Source organism: Ursus maritimus, unplaced genomic scaffold (genome assembly GCF_017311325.1).
Source record: "Ursus maritimus isolate PB19 unplaced genomic scaffold, ASM1731132v1 scaffold_7, whole genome shotgun sequence".
NCBI classification, from domain to species: Eukaryota; Metazoa; Chordata; class Mammalia; order Carnivora; family Ursidae; genus Ursus; species Ursus maritimus.
In genome coordinates, this window is record NW_024426885.1 from 30,000,321 (window position 1) to 30,015,441 (window position 15,121).

General features: G+C 50.1%; 2 protein-coding genes across 3 annotated transcripts in view; one reads left to right on the forward strand and one right to left on the reverse strand.

Annotated features, from left to right (window-relative positions):
- The first annotated feature begins 1,391 nt into the window (after positions 1 to 1,391).
- AVPI1 (arginine vasopressin induced 1) lies at positions 1,392 to 8,940 on the forward strand. Its single transcript, XM_008703545.2, has 3 exons — positions 1,392 to 1,539; positions 7,058 to 7,354; positions 8,333 to 8,940. Exons 2-3 carry the CDS (start codon positions 7,068 to 7,070, stop codon positions 8,487 to 8,489), a joined length of 444 nt encoding a protein of 147 aa, XP_008701767.1. The 5' UTR covers positions 1,392 to 1,539; positions 7,058 to 7,067; the 3' UTR covers positions 8,490 to 8,940.
- A 1,008-nt stretch (positions 8,941 to 9,948) lies between these two features.
- Positions 9,949 to 15,121, reverse strand: part of PI4K2A (phosphatidylinositol 4-kinase type 2 alpha) — a 28,449-nt gene continuing 23,276 nt past the window's right edge. Inside the window, exon 9 of one of the 2 annotated variants that reach the window (XM_040624107.1) lies at positions 9,949 to 12,419. In XM_040624107.1, coding sequence (XP_040480041.1) covers positions 12,258 to 12,419 — 162 coding nt within the window. In that variant the 3' untranslated portion in view covers positions 9,949 to 12,257. Of the gene's footprint in view, positions 12,420 to 13,794; positions 14,516 to 15,121 lie in introns of those variants that run through there. The other variant, XM_040624108.1, reaches the window with a different exon arrangement.

Genomic DNA, 15,121 nt, shown 5'->3' on the forward strand with positions numbered 1-15,121 from the left:
GATTTTGGCTCAGGTCGTGATCTCAGGGTCCTGGGATGGAGCCCAGCTTTGGGCTCTGCGCTCAGCAGGGAGTCTGCTTGAGATTCTCTCTCTCCCTCTCCTTCTGCCCGCTCCCCACAACCACCAAATAAATAAATAACTCTAAAAAAAAAAAAAAGAAGAAGAAGCAGAAGAACCCATTGGACACTGCATCCACTCCCAAACCCTCTAATCCAAGTTCCAAGCTGGGCCCAAAGTGACCTTCTAAAAACACAAATTTTTCATGAGTATGAAATGAGCTACTATTTGTGAAGTGCTGACTGGCACTACCGGCACATGGTAAGTGCTATAAAATATCTGTTAAACCATATACATAACGCTATTCCCCTCAGAGAGTCAAACGGAAACTTTTTCACTGTCGGCCTCTGCCCTCTGCTTTCTCACCACTCTACCCTTTGCTAGCCTTGCTGCAGGTCTGGTACCAAGTACTCCTGAGTCAAGCTGCCTCCTAGACTTTGCACATGCCATTCTCTCTTCCTTAAACGCTCTTCCCAGACCCACTCCTCTTCCTTTGTCCAACTTCAACTCCTCCTTCATATCTCAGCTTAAATGTTACTTCTTCTACCTCCCAGGACCCCCTACAGGGAGTTGAGTTTCCTCTGTCTGACCCTTTTACAGTTATAATGTTTATCACAGTTGTAATCACTACTAAATGTTTTAAGCTTTTTAACGTCTGCCTTCCTTAGTAGGTTCTAAGTTCCCCCAGGGCACGGGCGTAGAGACGTCTCTTAGTCACTGCCCCTTACGGAACTCAGACAGGGTGACCCCTAATGGACCATTTGTCCAATGAATGTATAAAACCTTCCTAATGCCGCTTATTTAGGTAACTGACCCAAGGTTGCACAGCTGATTTAACATCTGACCCCACGGCATTCTAGCTTTGAAGCCCAAGGTCTCACCATCCCTTCCTTTCCCTCAAAGCTGGAGCCAGAAGACAAGTGGTCCGTCTGGGAGGTGAATTTAAGGAGCTGCGGATCTATTTGCAGAGGGCCACACGGTGCAAGGAGCGCGGCCCGGTGCGCGCTGGCCTAGGGCCCAGGCGAGGGGGCACGCGTCACGTGTACCCCGCAGGGCCTGCCGCCACCGCACCCCGAGGCTGGAATGCGGCCCCGCCCCGCTCCCGCGCCAGCAAAACCACGGTCTCCCAGGGCACTGACGTCAATGAAGGGGGCGCCTCCGGACGCCGCGCTAGGGCGGGAGAGGGCGAAGGGAAGGGGCCCCGACGGACACGCCCCTCGCCGCTGCTTCGCTGCTGATTGGACCCGGGCAATCTTCGCACTCGGGTTTCGAGGCCGGCAGAGGGAAGGGGGCGGGGCCTTGACACGCCCTTCGCCCCTCTGTTGCTGATGATTGGCCCACAGAGTCTCCGCGTTCGATTTTGGAAGGCTCGTCCCGGAGCTCTCACCAAGGCTCGGCGGTGGATTGGCTCTTCCCCGGTTGGGGAGCGCTTTCTCCCGGGAGTCGCGGCTGTGACCTAGGTGGCCCGCCTTGGGCAGCCAGGTACGTAGATCGGAGGCCCGGCTCGCGCTGCGGTGGGAGCGGGCGGGCGAGCCATCAGAGCCCGGGTGCCACTGGGAGCCGAACCCGCAGGTCCACTTAGGGCCCGCGTTGTGCGAAGCGGCCACGTCTGAGCCCCGGGAACTGACCTGTGCTGGGGATGTCGCCCTGCGATCTGGGCCAGGATATCCCCTCCCAAGGTCTCGTCCTGTGGGTAAACGCCTCCTGGTCCTTGTGAGCCCCTTCGCAGCAGGAAGCGCAGAGCTGCGCCCGCCCTTTCGAAAGACCGTGAAGGGGTTGGGGTGGGCACATCTTAGCCTGCCCCATCCCGATTTGAGGTCTGTCGGCGCTGCCCTTCTGCGTGGTGAGTAATCGCTGTAACTCCCCGCGGGGAGGTGCAGAGGGCGCCCAGGCTGGCTTGGGAGACCTGACTTTCGATCCCTGCGCCTTCCGAAACCCTCGGAAGCAGATAGCAGGCTCCGGGAGGTTTCAGAGCCTCCTGGGTCGTTCCTTCCCCTGAAGACCTCGTCAGCCATCTGGCAGAACAAAAATAACAGTGGTTGTTGAGAGGCTGGGCGCTGGGGTCATACTGCCTGGGTACACCTAGCCTCACCACCTACCTCCTGTTTGACTTTGGGAAAGTTACTTAACGTTTCTGAGCTCAGTTTTCTCATCTGTAAAATGGATATATCCTATAACCAGAGTGCCTTCTCATGGGGTGAGGATTAAAAAGATCACCTATGTGAAAGTGCTGTTCTGTGCCTGACATGGAGCAAGCTGCCTCAGTGGCAGCTGTGATTTAAAAGCCCACAAATGAATCCATCTCCCTTGACCCTCTTTTTCCAAGAGTGAAGGCCCCTTTTGAGGGAGTTTCATGCAAATGACAATGATTCTATAGTGCCTGGTTGTTAAACAGCCTTTCCCTTACATCACTCATTCATGATACAGTGTACTGGGATGGATGCTTTCACATACTTTTATCTCCCTTATTCCCTTCGGGTTAATTATTCTCACTATTTTGATGATGAGCAAAATGAGGCAGGGGAAACAGGCTTGTCAACATCATCCAGTTTTCAGAGGCACAGCCAGAATTCAGGGTTCTTGAACTCTTGAAAAGAGTTCTTCCTACACCTAGAGTTTATTTTCCAGTTGTATCGGAGAATTGGTCTAGGGGTAGGGCCCAGTTCCTTCCTCCGCTTCCACATCAGATTTGGAGACTAATGTGGCCGCAGTTCTCTCAGGCACTCCTGGCGGAGGCCAGGCCCTAAAGGCCTGGGGGGGCTCACACGGCCCTGTGGACTAGGCCTCCCAGTGGAGGAGCCACAGATTTGGGCTGCTCTCCAGTGGCAGGAAAGCAGGCCAGGGCCACAAGTGTTGATTTGGGCCTTGGGCCAGAGCCTCCAGTTCTTTATCCAAGAGGCCCTTTGCCTCCGATTACAGATTATTACCATCAGCAGGGTTATCTGAAGGAGGGGAGCTCAGTGTGGAAGCAGTTGCTGCCCAGCTCACACGAGTGTGTTCTGCCTCTTGTGGTTAGCTGGGCCTGAGGCCACGGTCGGAGTCGCTGTCTACACTGAGCTTCATATACCACAAGGGGTGCTCAGTTGTGCACTGTATTTATGTTACTTTTTAAATATATTTCTTTGTTAGAGCTTTCTAGTTCATTTATTGCCTATTTCAAAACAAGTTGAACTTTGTCATTTTCCCCATTTGGTATTTACGTTGGGGGTTCATTTTTAAGCTAGTGTGTGTCAAATTGAAGTATTTTGCAATGAGTTTTTACTCATTTGCTCACAGACCCATGTTTATAGTGTTTCATGTCAGCTCTGGAATGAAAGATCCATTTGTAATCTTTTAATATCCTTGTGGTGTCATTTTCCAGTTTGAAGAAGTACTATTGTTCGAGTATACACTGACTTTCCTGGATTCAGGTCTTGTACAAGAAATTAGGGGAGAAATAACACATTGAATAAGATGAGACCTTTCTTCTGGGGCGCCTGGCTGGCTCAGTCGGTCGTGCCACTCTTGGTCTCGGGTTGTAAGTTCAAGCTCCATATTGGGTGTAGAGATTACTTAAAAATAAAATCTTAAAAAAAAAAGTTTCTTCTGATAATAAAAGTGTTCTGATTTATTTTCCCAAAGTTTACATCTAATCCTATGTGCAATCCACGGATTTTTATTCCCAGTCTTACTGCTGGCTGACTCCCAGGGTGACAGGCAGAGCCAAGAGTGAGGATCCTTGGAATCTGGAGGTGCCAAGCACTCCCCGCCCCAAGGTGCATGGACCGTATGTTTGAAACTGGAGGCTTAGACTTCCCCAGATGGTTTGTTGGTGTGTTTGTAACTTGGATACTAGAGGGTGCAGGTGGGGCCTTGTAGGGCCTTGTAGCGGCACAGAGGTGGCTGGGAATATCCGGGAAGTCAGGCTCCGAGCCTCCCTGAGACAGCTGCTGCTACTTAATCCTGTTGCCGTTCTCTCAGAGGGAGGGTGAGATTGCCTGAATCAGAGAAATGATACCACCTCTTCTCCCACCACCCAGACCAGCCTGGGAGCCTGCCCCAGGCTTGGCCACAGGCAGCCTAGGTCACTGGAGTGCTTTAGAGCAGTGAGTTCTCTGTCTTTTCCCAGACCTTAACCCCACATCCCACCAGCAAAACAGTGTCTCGTCTCCAGGGAAGGTTGAGGAGGGCAGAAAAGAGGAACCACTGGTTGGGGAATTTCCTGGCACCTAGTTAGCCAGACCTGTCCACACATGTTGCATCCAGGCCTTGGCAGCCAAGCAAACTCAATCACTGCTTCCAGACAGACCCAGCCTCGTTCTAGAATCAGGGACTCTGCACACGCCCTCAGAGACCAGAAGAGTCAGCCTGTTCTTCTTGCACATGGAAGGGGGAAACAGAGGCCCCTCAGCCAGGGAGCGGCATGCCCAGGGCTCTGACTCATAAGCCAGCACTGCGCACCGGGCTGGGTTGCGGCTTCAGATTTGTTCTGTGGAAGCTGGGGATCTTCCTCTTCAGAGCGCCGCAGGTTCAAGGCTAGGACAGCTGGCCACACAGTAAACAGCTCTGACGCTAATGAAGAGACTAAAATAAATTCTACAGCTCCGCCCCTGCCTTGCGTGTGGGCTAGTCAAGGTTCTTCCTCTTCCCCCGGCAGGTTTCCCTCTCGGTGACTTAGGTGAGAACAGCGAAATCTCCCCCACAGGAGTGACGGGCAGCAGTGCGCTCTGAGCTGCCCGGCTGTGAAGGCAGCTGGGGTTTTCAGCCACGGCTGCGGCCCCTCACTCCAGGTCCTGGCCTTGGCGCAGCCCCTGGCATTGAATCTGTGTCTCAGCTTCCTTTGCTAAAGAGGGGAAGGGTGCCTGATTCCTAGAACTGTGTTGTGGATGAAATATCATGCATATTGTCATATCACCCGGAGCCGAGTAAATGACCCAGAGTCCGCTTTTTTATCAGCCTGAAAGTGTTCCCTGGTGACTGTTGTTTTCTGGTCACAGTATGTTTTTATCATCCAGCTCAGGGGAGTTTACGACCACACATTCTAGGTTTTTAACTGGATTCCGTAGTAGTGCCTTAGGAGAGGTAGATTTTAAAATTCCCATTTCCAGATAAAAAGCACAATTTTTATGGAGTTAATTTATCTGAAAATCTTATGCAGGTTTATTTTAGTTATTAAACCTTTTGAAGAGAGTGGGATTCTTAGGAGACCTAGACACTGGGACAGGGTGAGTGTGGAGATTACTGGAATAGGGAGGGTGGCTATTGAGAGGAGGAGGGAGGGCCAGGTACATTTGAGGAGTCTAAACGGGATGGAGAGAGGTCTCAAACTCTCAGGAGAACAAAGGCAGGTAATGCTTTATGTGATTTCCATTCTGTTTGAATTTGTTACGATGAGCCTGGACATTTTGTATTGAAATGTATTTTATTCCCTTTTTAAGCTAGTTTCTGGGTAACAGATATCTCCGTAGCTCACTGGAATGACGTGAGGTCTGGGGTTGGAGCTGGGCCTCCGCTGTCAGGCCTGGGGCTGAGGGGTGGAGGGAGCACGGGCAAGTCCTCAGCTGGCTTAGGCCAGAACAGAGGAGAAGGGATCCTATCACACCCCTGATCCAAGGACAAAAGTCGAGGAGGCCAAAAGGGGCACAGGTGGGGGGGGGGTGCAAATATGCATTTATTTGGCTCTTACTTGGTACCTGATATCACACTAGACTCACTCAATCCTTACAGCACCCTGAGAAGTGGTTACGAGCCCCACTTTACAGCAAAGCAAAGAGGCTCAGAGAGGTTGGGTAACTTGCCTAGGGTCACCGCTAGGAAGGTGGCAGGCCTGGGATTCGAGCCCAGTTCTGTGTAATGCTAAGGTCTTTGGTCTTCCCGTCTCTAGTCTGCTTTCCAATCTCAGCGTTCGCAGGCTGTACTGGAGACAAGGATCGGGTGAGTGAGCCTCCTATGCCTTTATTATTCAAATTGAACTCTCTAGAACTGAGATCTTTTAATTTGCATTTTCTATGAGGGGAGGCACCGACATGAGTCTTCCTTTTATTGAACTTACAGAATTCAGCCTCTGCCCATGGTTCTGTATTCTAACCCTGGAGCCGCCCCTTCGCGCTTTGGTTCCTGTCTGTGGCCTTTCCGACTGCAGTTGGCTCTGATTGTCTGTTTCATACTGTGTTTGCTAAACTATACGAACTTGGTCTGTCTCTAGGGTCTTGCAAATAGGTGGGATGACTGTTCTGTGTTACCGATGAGAAAGCAGAATAATAGAACACTGAGCACTGTTCTTAAAACTGTCTTCGCTCAGTTCTCACTGCGACTCTGTGAAGTAGGAATTGGTACAGGAAGCAGCCGAGCCGGGCAGTGGTGCAGATGGCTAGAAGTGGGGCTCCCACCCAGGTAGCCCGACCCCATAACCCTCCTCTCACTTCTGTGCTACAGAGCCTGGGCCTTGGCACCAGAGAGATCTGGATTCTGTTCTTCAGTTTCTTCATTAGTGAAATGAGGATACAGTACGTACCCACAGGGCTGCCGTGCTCACCCTTCAGTGCGGTTATGCGACTACGACTGTCACAGCCATGCCCGGCACATTGAAATGCTTGGCACAGTGCAGTGGCTGCTGCCCGCACTGTCCTTAGGACCTAGGTATCCTGGGGTCTGCCTGGGCTTGACAGCCAGCCAGCGCTGGGTTCTACTGGTTCTACTCCTCTGCGATTACGCAAGGCTTTGTGACGGCAAGGATCATTTCAGCTGAGTTGCATTTCTTCCGTGCGCTGGGGATAAGCCATTCTTACGTCCCAGCTTGCTGTGACTCAGTGAGATACTACAGGTGTCGCACACGTAAGCACTTTATAATAAAGTCTGTCATTACTCATCTTATTTCCCCCAGGTGCCCTGGAAATTAGAGTGACTCTAAGTCAAGACTTACTGTACGTTGGCTCCTGGAGAATAGAAACACCAGAAGCCTTGCATTCGTCGGGTTTGGGAAGGGCCTAAGCTGATGTCTCTTCATGCTTTCCTTCCCCAGAGCACCCAGGATGGGTACCCCGGCCTCTGTGGTGAGTGAGCCGCCCCCTTGGCAGGCCCCAGCGGAGGCCCGGGGCCGCAAGCAGGCCTCGGCCAACATCTTCCAGGACGCTGAGCTGCTGCAGATCCAGGGCCTGTTCCAGCGCAGTGGGGACCAGCTGGCCGAGGAGCGGGCACAGATCGTCTGGGACTGTGCAGGAGACCACCGTGTGGCAGAGGCCTTGCGGAGGCTGCGCAGGAAGAGGCCGCCCCGGCCGAAAGCCCTGGGCCACTCTCTGCACCACTGCAGCCGGCTCAGGTGGGTTCCTGGAACTGGAGGGCGGAGGGGAGGGGAGCGCTAAGGATGCCCTTGCCACCGTTTCCTGGAGGGGTGACCTGGAGCTCCTGACTTGGCCTCACTCTAAAGTACCTATCACGGGGGTTCTAAGGTCTATACAGTGCCTATGATTGCTGTTACTATTGGAGTCATACCAGACCCTGTGAACTTCCATGCGAAAGAAGGCCTGGGTCCTAATTTTGCAGTGATTCTTAGCCAGGTGGGAGGGATTATTGTTTGGGAGGAAGAATATTTGTTTCCCTGTCGTAGAACAGGTAACAATCAAAAGTAAGCCTGGTTAAAATCTTGCCTGTGGGATTATAGAGACTATAGCGTGGGAAGGTTCGGTAGAGATATTGAGGTTTGAAAATTGTTGAGGAACTTTAAACTTTCCCTAGTCATTCCCCTTTGCCTAGGTCACTGACAGCCTGGGAGCAGCTTGCCCCACGAGGTCAAGCTGAACCACACGGCCTAGTCAATCACTGTGGGTTATGCTCTCGGTTCTGTTCTTTCCACTGCCTTCTCAGGGGTCCTCAGTCAGAGCATGAGACCTGAAAAGGCCTTCCAGGTCATCAAGTCCAGGGAAAGCAAATCAGGCCCTTGCTCAGATGAACTCCAGTTGACTTGCAACCCCTGTTTAGAACACCGTGCTAAGGAGGGTAGTTGGTTCTTCCAGTCTCGTATCACGGCTGACTAACGATGGCTGCCATGAGTACAGCACGAGGAAGCCGGAGAAGTGCCGAGTATCACACACCCTGATCTAGTCCAGCTTTCTTCACAGAGAAGAAATCTGAGAGCTTTGCCTAGTCTTTAACTCTCAGTGGGCAGATGAGACCAGAGCCCTGGTCCTATCTGACCCCGAATGGTGTTTTAATAGTTCATCGTGACCACAATCTCTTCAGGCCCCAACATTCTGCTCTTCCTATTGATGTGGGCCTCTCACACACTTGTTCTCTGCAGAATCCCCGAGCCCTGCGTTCCACCAGCCGACCCACAGAGTGGTGCTGCAGAGACGGCTTCTGGCGATCGGCATCTGAACTCCAGAACAAGTGCCAGGATCCGCTGGAACTGGCAGAAGCCAGGCCCCACACGCTACCTCCATCAGGTCAGACACTGATCCGGGGAAGGGGCTTGGAACGGCAGTATCTTCCCCCGGAACCATAAGGACTTTTGCCAAAGGGCCCAGGAGGTGAAGAAGGAAGAGAGGCTTGAGGGAGACAGCCCCGCAAGGGTAAATGGAAGACCACTGCCACTGGCCTGCTCCATTCAGAACAGGACTGGAAATGTCCCCTGAGCTCTCGGTTATGTGGGACCCATTCCTCACCAGAATGAGGAGAACCAGCGCTGCGCCTCAGCTCTTCCCATCTGACAGTGTACCTGGGCTGCACGATATTCCCCCGAGAGTCAAGTGATGGGCACTCAGACTGAGCACCTGACCACTCCTGCTACGACCCCTCCTGCTACTCCTGTAATCCATGGTCCAGCAGCCTGCCTGCCCACACCCCTGCCCGTCAGGCTAGCACAAGGAAACCGTGGTTTAAGTGGCAAAATAAAAATGTTTGCATCAACAACAGTGTGTCTGTCACAGGAAGGGAGGATCCCCAAATGGACACTCTGGAGCCAGGGGATGAAGGGTTTGCGCTTACTGCAGGGAAGGGGTGTTCCCAGGAAGGAGAAAATAGGACAGGCCTCCTTTTTCCCTGTGAGCTCCCCCATCCCCTGTGGCAAAGCCTCCTTTTCCAGAGGTTGTCCGATTGGGAGATGGAAGCATCTCTGTAAGGCAGTCCTGATCCACAGGAGAGAGAGGGCTCCTGGACTCTGGCCAGTTCTAGAAGGGGAAAGGCTATTCCAGTCGGCCTTGCATAGTGAGCAGTGAGCTTGCAGTCAGCATACTGGTGCCAGCCCTTCAGCTGCTTTCTTTATCCCCGCGGGCCAACCATCCTTGAGCCTCCGGCATTATCCAAGGTTTCCTACTGTAAAAAACTTTAAGGTGAGGATTTTTGATTGCTCCACTAGCTTCGCCTCAATAGCATATTATGTGCTCATTAGCATTCAGCTCTGATCCCCAGGAATCCTATCTGCCCCATTACCCACCACTTAAAGGACCCAGGGTTCAAAGTGCTTCAAGCATCTACGATGAGCACACAGAACACGGCTGCCCTCTTGTGGCCAAGAAGAGAAGCTGAGTTCACATTCCTCATCCCAAACACTTAGGGCTAGATGACTTTGTTATTCAGAATTTTTTCAGCTTTTAGGAAGTTGTCAGTGCAAATACTGCATAATCCCTAGTAGGGAAATATCTCATAACAAAACATTAATATTTCTGCAACAAATATACACACTAAGAGGAAAACATGATGATTACAAATAGCTTCAGTTCACACCAGTGTAAGTTCAGGTCACGTTTTGGTGTCAAATGAGTTAATGAAAATATTAAGCACTGGGACTTTGGAAATGAGGACCTGTATAACTCAGGAGCCATACGTCAGCAACTCCATGGAAACACATGGTTCTTTGTCTTTAAAACTGCATTCTAACTTGTCTTCCTTTCACTCAAGAACATTAGACAAAAAAGGTCAGAATTGGACTTGTTATTCATACATTTGCATTGATTTAAATACATTACATACAAGTTCAACAGTGCCTTGGAAGAACAACACAGGCAGCAGCACTCTCCCAGCCTGGCCTCACCTCCGTGACACGGGTACAGGGCCTGGGGCTGGCAGAGGGGTGGGCCGTCCTGTGAGTGCCACCCAGAAGCCTGCCCTGGCACTTTGGGCCCTGGCTCTCCCCATGTCCACATTCAAGGCAACCTGAGTACAGACTTCAAGGAGAATGGAGACATGCCAAGAAAGGATGCCCCACACTCTTGCCTGCCAGGACCGGGACCGGCCCCCCTCGTACGTTGGACCCAATTTCCTTCTCATCACAGAGCTGGTGGGCATGAGGGTGATGTGCAGACCTACTTGGTTGGGGGAAGCAACCAGCTTCCTCTAAGACTGCTTGGGCTCTCTCAACACGCAGCTGGGAAGCTTTACCAACAGGTCTGTGTAGAGAGGTCTCTGGAGAGCTAAACACACCTGGGTCCCCTCTGGCCTCTGGGAGCCCTGCTGCACCCACAGTCTGAGCGCAGGCACTATCGCAAACATGGTCCCCAAGGCCAGATTCCAGGTCGGCCGAATGAGATTGTCAGGGCTAAGAGCTGTGTCTTTGTCCACAGGGCATGCATATCCAGCTCCCAGAGACTCTTCCTGTCAGCTGGAGGGAACCCCAGCACAAACTAGCTCCTGGGGGCTGGGATGCAAAGGGACCGACTTGGCCCAGCTGACAAGAGGACTGCACATCTCTGCTGTCTCCTGGGCAGCGGGAGCTGGGCAAGCAGAGGGCACACAGCCATAGTCCTTGCTCCCTTTCTTTGGTTGTTTTTCAAACCTTCAAGATAGTTTCTTTCCAAGGCTGATTGATCAATCGCAGGGTGCCAGAATCTTGAAGTGTCCAGTAGCACAGAACTGCCCCTTAGCCACAGATGGCACCCTCTTCGCTCCCTCCTGAGGCCATTCTTTGCTTTGGTGTAGAAAGGGCTCGGACACCTGGCAAGGGGGACAGCTGAGGGAAAGAGACGTGGAAGCAGGAAGATGCACACTGAGCTGGGCAGGCACTGGGGGACAGTTTGAAGGCCTTTCTCCTCCGGGCCCTGCCCTTCTCAAGAAGCCAGAGAAAAACTGGCCTGGAACAAGAAGTCAGGGAGCAAAGGGAACCTACCGACCAGGAAGAGAATATGGGTCCCGTTACCTCCACCAAGCAGCAGTGGTAGCATACAAAGTCCAGGGACCTAATATCCTGTCCTCTCATGAGCTGAGATGTACTTCACTGAGACCCACTCCAGAACCCAGAATTGAACCCCTAATCAAAAGTGTTGAGAAAAAAAAATATCTAACAACAGAAAGGACCAGCAAATTAGAGGACCAGGGGGAGTTTATCACCAGGGCTCAGGAAGCAAGGCTGGGATAAGTTTACCCACAGACCAATTACAGCTCCCAGCATGCACTTAGGCCAAATGGATCACTTCTGCATGCTAGGGAGGCCGCTTCCTCCCTCTTGCCTTTGCCTAAATAGTGGGTAAACTACAAGCCTGGACTAGGGAGCCTGCGTTCTTAGCAGGGCAGACAGCAGAGCCGATCTCTGATCATATGCAGAACCACTGAGAGTTCTGGAGCAAAAGTGTCCTGGCCATGAGAACTGGGTTGGGAGGCATTAAGTCAGCCTATTGCACTGGTGGGAGAAGGGGAAGAAAACTTGGCAAAAACCCAAAGGAAAAGCGTGGCTTCTGTCTGTGCCAGCTGGTGAGTCACCCAGTGGCTCTCTGAATCACCCCACCGCCTTGGTCCACGGGAGTTAAGGAACTGCGAGGCACCTGAGTGTCTGGGTCCATGCAAATTTAGGTCTGGATCAGAGGTTTCTGACCTGAGAGGATCTGGGATTCTGCCTGGGTTTTGCTACTAATATTTCAATTCGTATTTGTGTGTTCGTTTTCTGATGCAGAATATAATGAGGAATTGCCACAGAGCAGGGTGTCAGGGAGGGAAGGGGATTTCCCAGCCTGCCCCCAGGGGATGCTGGGAGATGCTCCTTCCGGGCCCTCTGGACTCCTCACTTGCATGGAGGCTCCAGCCCTCCCTAGCACTCAGAAGGGCCCAACAGCACACAGTCCCTCCGATTGTGCTTCTCCCTGTGCTTGGGAAAGCCCTGAGGGGGTGGCGAGCAGAGAAGAAGGGCTCTTAAGGGCACTGCTCCCCACCGACTTCTCTGGCTTTTCCGGCAACCCGTTCCCCAGGCTTCCTCCCAGCCCAAGTCTCAAACAACATGTCTTTGTCTGCCTCTTGGGCTACCACCACGAAAAGAAGGGCTTCCGACTCTGAAAGCTCTGTGTGTAGGACTCGCTAGAAGACCGCTGGTGAGAACGGGCCGTCTCGACAATCACGGGTGGCATCTGGACAAGGTGCAGGGGACTCTTGTTGTCTTTCAGGGCCTGGGTCAGATTTAGGATCTGCAGCAGGAAAAATAAGATCAGTGAGGGAAAGACCACGGCACCCTGGTCTGCCTCTGAAGGGAAACCTGATGACCGAGTACTCCCATAAATCAATACAAAAATAAACAACACATTAATGGAAAATTATACAAAAAGGGTATTTCCAAAAGTAGGAATATAAGGGGGCAAAATACAGAAAATGGAAATCTCTCTGGTCATTTAAAAAATGCAAATTAAAACCAAAACCTCCCATTTTTTGCCCTTCCCAATAGTAAGGATACAGAAGAAGATGCCTCAGATTTGAGAAGAGTTCAGAGCCAGGCTATGGGACTGGACCCAGGGCCAGTTTTTCAGAAACGCAAGTGGACGATACAGTCTTAAAAGTGAATGGGCCCTCTGAGCAATTCCATTTGTGGGAACTAAAGAAACAATCATGGGTATGCACAAAACACTTAGTTTCAACCAATACAGCGTAATATTGTTTATAACAGTGAAAATGGTATAAATGCCCAAGACTATGGGATCAGTTAATAATCTAAGGGATAAGGAACAGCAATTAAAAGATCTATTTTACTGGCGTGGAAAGCTGATCCCGATGTCAACAGACAGAACAGGACAGAGACAGGAGCCAGTACTATAATGTGACTCCACCTTTATTTTCTGAAATTCTATTTTCCTATCTACCTATCTGCAGAGAAAAAAATTCTGGAAGTTGGCAGTGATTATCTCTGGGTCAAGAAATTACAGGTGATTTTTATTTGTTTATTGTTGTTTATCCTTCTTTTCTGATTATCCTACAAAGACCATGTATTTTGAAAACAGCCAACATTTCACTTGCCTTCTCTCTCAAATGCTGTCTCTTTATCACTGTTTTTTAGATTTCTGGAAAATTTACAAAGATAGTGCAGAGAGTTCCCGTACACCACTTACCCAGTTTCTCCGAATTTTAAATTTTCACATAACTACAGTACAGTTACCAAAACTAAGAAATTAACTCTGGAACATTACTATTAACCAAACTCCAGACTTAATTCGGATTTCGTTAGATTTTCCAGTACCGTTCTTTTTCTATTTCGGGATCCCATTCGGGATACCACACTGCATTTAGCTCTTTACCAACTTCTGTCCATATTTTACAGATATTTCAGAAATGTGTTCACGGGAAGGGCACCTGGGTGGTTCAGTCAGTTAAGCGTCTGCCTTTGGCTCAGGTCATGATCCCAGGGTCCTTGGGATGGAGTCCCATATCGGGCTCCTTGGTCAGCAGGCAGTCTGCTTCTCCCTTCCCCCACTTGTGCTCTCTCACTCTCAAATAAATAAAATCTTAAAAAAAAAAGAAAGAAAGAAAGAAAGAAAGAAAGAAAGAAAGAAAGAAAGAAAGAGAGAGAAAGGAAGGAAGAAATGTGTTCATGGAACATGTTTGTCAAAATTAGAATCACCACTATTTATCTTCTCTGATAGGACAGTACAAAAACGGAAGTTGTCCTATAATAGCCTCCTTGCTTGTTCGCTTTTAAAAAGTTGTGTTTGTTTTTTGTTTTTTTTTTTAAGATTTTATTTTTAAGTAATCTCTACACCCAACGTTAGGCTCAAATTCACAACCCCAAGGTCAACAGTCACATGCTCTACCGACTGAGCCAGCCTGGCGCCCCTATGACAGCCTTCTTTAAACTGCCCGATACTGAAGATTTTCATGGCCAGGCCACAGACACAGAGGAGGGTAAGCAGAGCTGCACCCTCAAATCACACAGACACACAGCCCACAAGCCGCCAATATCCTTGGTCTGCAAATGCTGCCCACAGGAGGCAGAGAAACCTGAAACAGAGCGGGGAAGTCAGAAGTGGATCCTATCAGTAATTACTATAATTATTTTTTTACTTAATTAAAAAAAATTTTTTTTAATTGTTTTTTTTTACTTAATTGTTTTGCAATCTGTCAGCATCCTCCACTGCTTCAAAGACCGTAGAACACAGAACTCAGGGTAGAGAATGAAAAGGAGGTTCCAATTGGAGTGAACTGTGCAGGATTTAAGAGACACCTGCCCTGGCTGGTTCGTCCTGTGTTTCCTCCAGTTCTTTGCATCAGAAGGTGCCTCTCACGCACACTGAAGCATCTGGGGTAAAATGTCAAATTATCCACAACTTACTTTCAAAAGATTTGGCCAAAAAGGACACATATCAATCTATCTACCTAGGGAGAGACAAATTACACAGGCATATTAAAGAGAGAAATTACACGGATATATAGAGATGGATATTATTCCGACAGATCATCTACAGAGATACGAGCAAATAGATACAGAGATAAAGCAAGTGCGGCTAACTAAGTGTAATAACTGGTGAATCTAGGAAAAGATTCTACTCTTCATTGAGGTTTGAAATTTTTCAAATTAAAGAGCTGACAAAAATTTGATAGCAGGTACATAACGCTAAAGAATAAACATGGTCCTTGAACACGCCGGTTAGAGAGGCTCCACCTCAGACCCTGCACTCTATCTAACACCTGGTGTGACTCAGTCTTTCCAGTGAGCGACAACTTCTGTCACCTGACTCCATCTCTCTGGGAGTTGTGACTCTTCCCCCTGGCTCAGGGCCCTCACACAGGCTCTGTGATCAGGCTCAGGTAGGGAAAGGGTTGTGATCGCCTTTCCCTGTGGTAGATCAGACTTCTGGAAGGCAAAGGCTCATTTTGCTTCAGTGGGTGACTCGTAAGCTAATAA

What these genes read in the sequence shown, in the direction of transcription:
- AVPI1 (XM_008703545.2), top strand. Translation starts at nt 7,068, where the DNA reads ATGGGTACCCCGGCCTCTGTGGTGAGTGAGCCGCCCCCTTGGCAGGCC. An exon ending in CACCACTGCAGCCGGCTCAG is followed by an intron (nt 7,355 to 8,332) that starts GTGGGTTCCTGG and finishes TGTTCTCTGCAG; the next exon opens with AATCCCCGAGCCCTGCGTTC.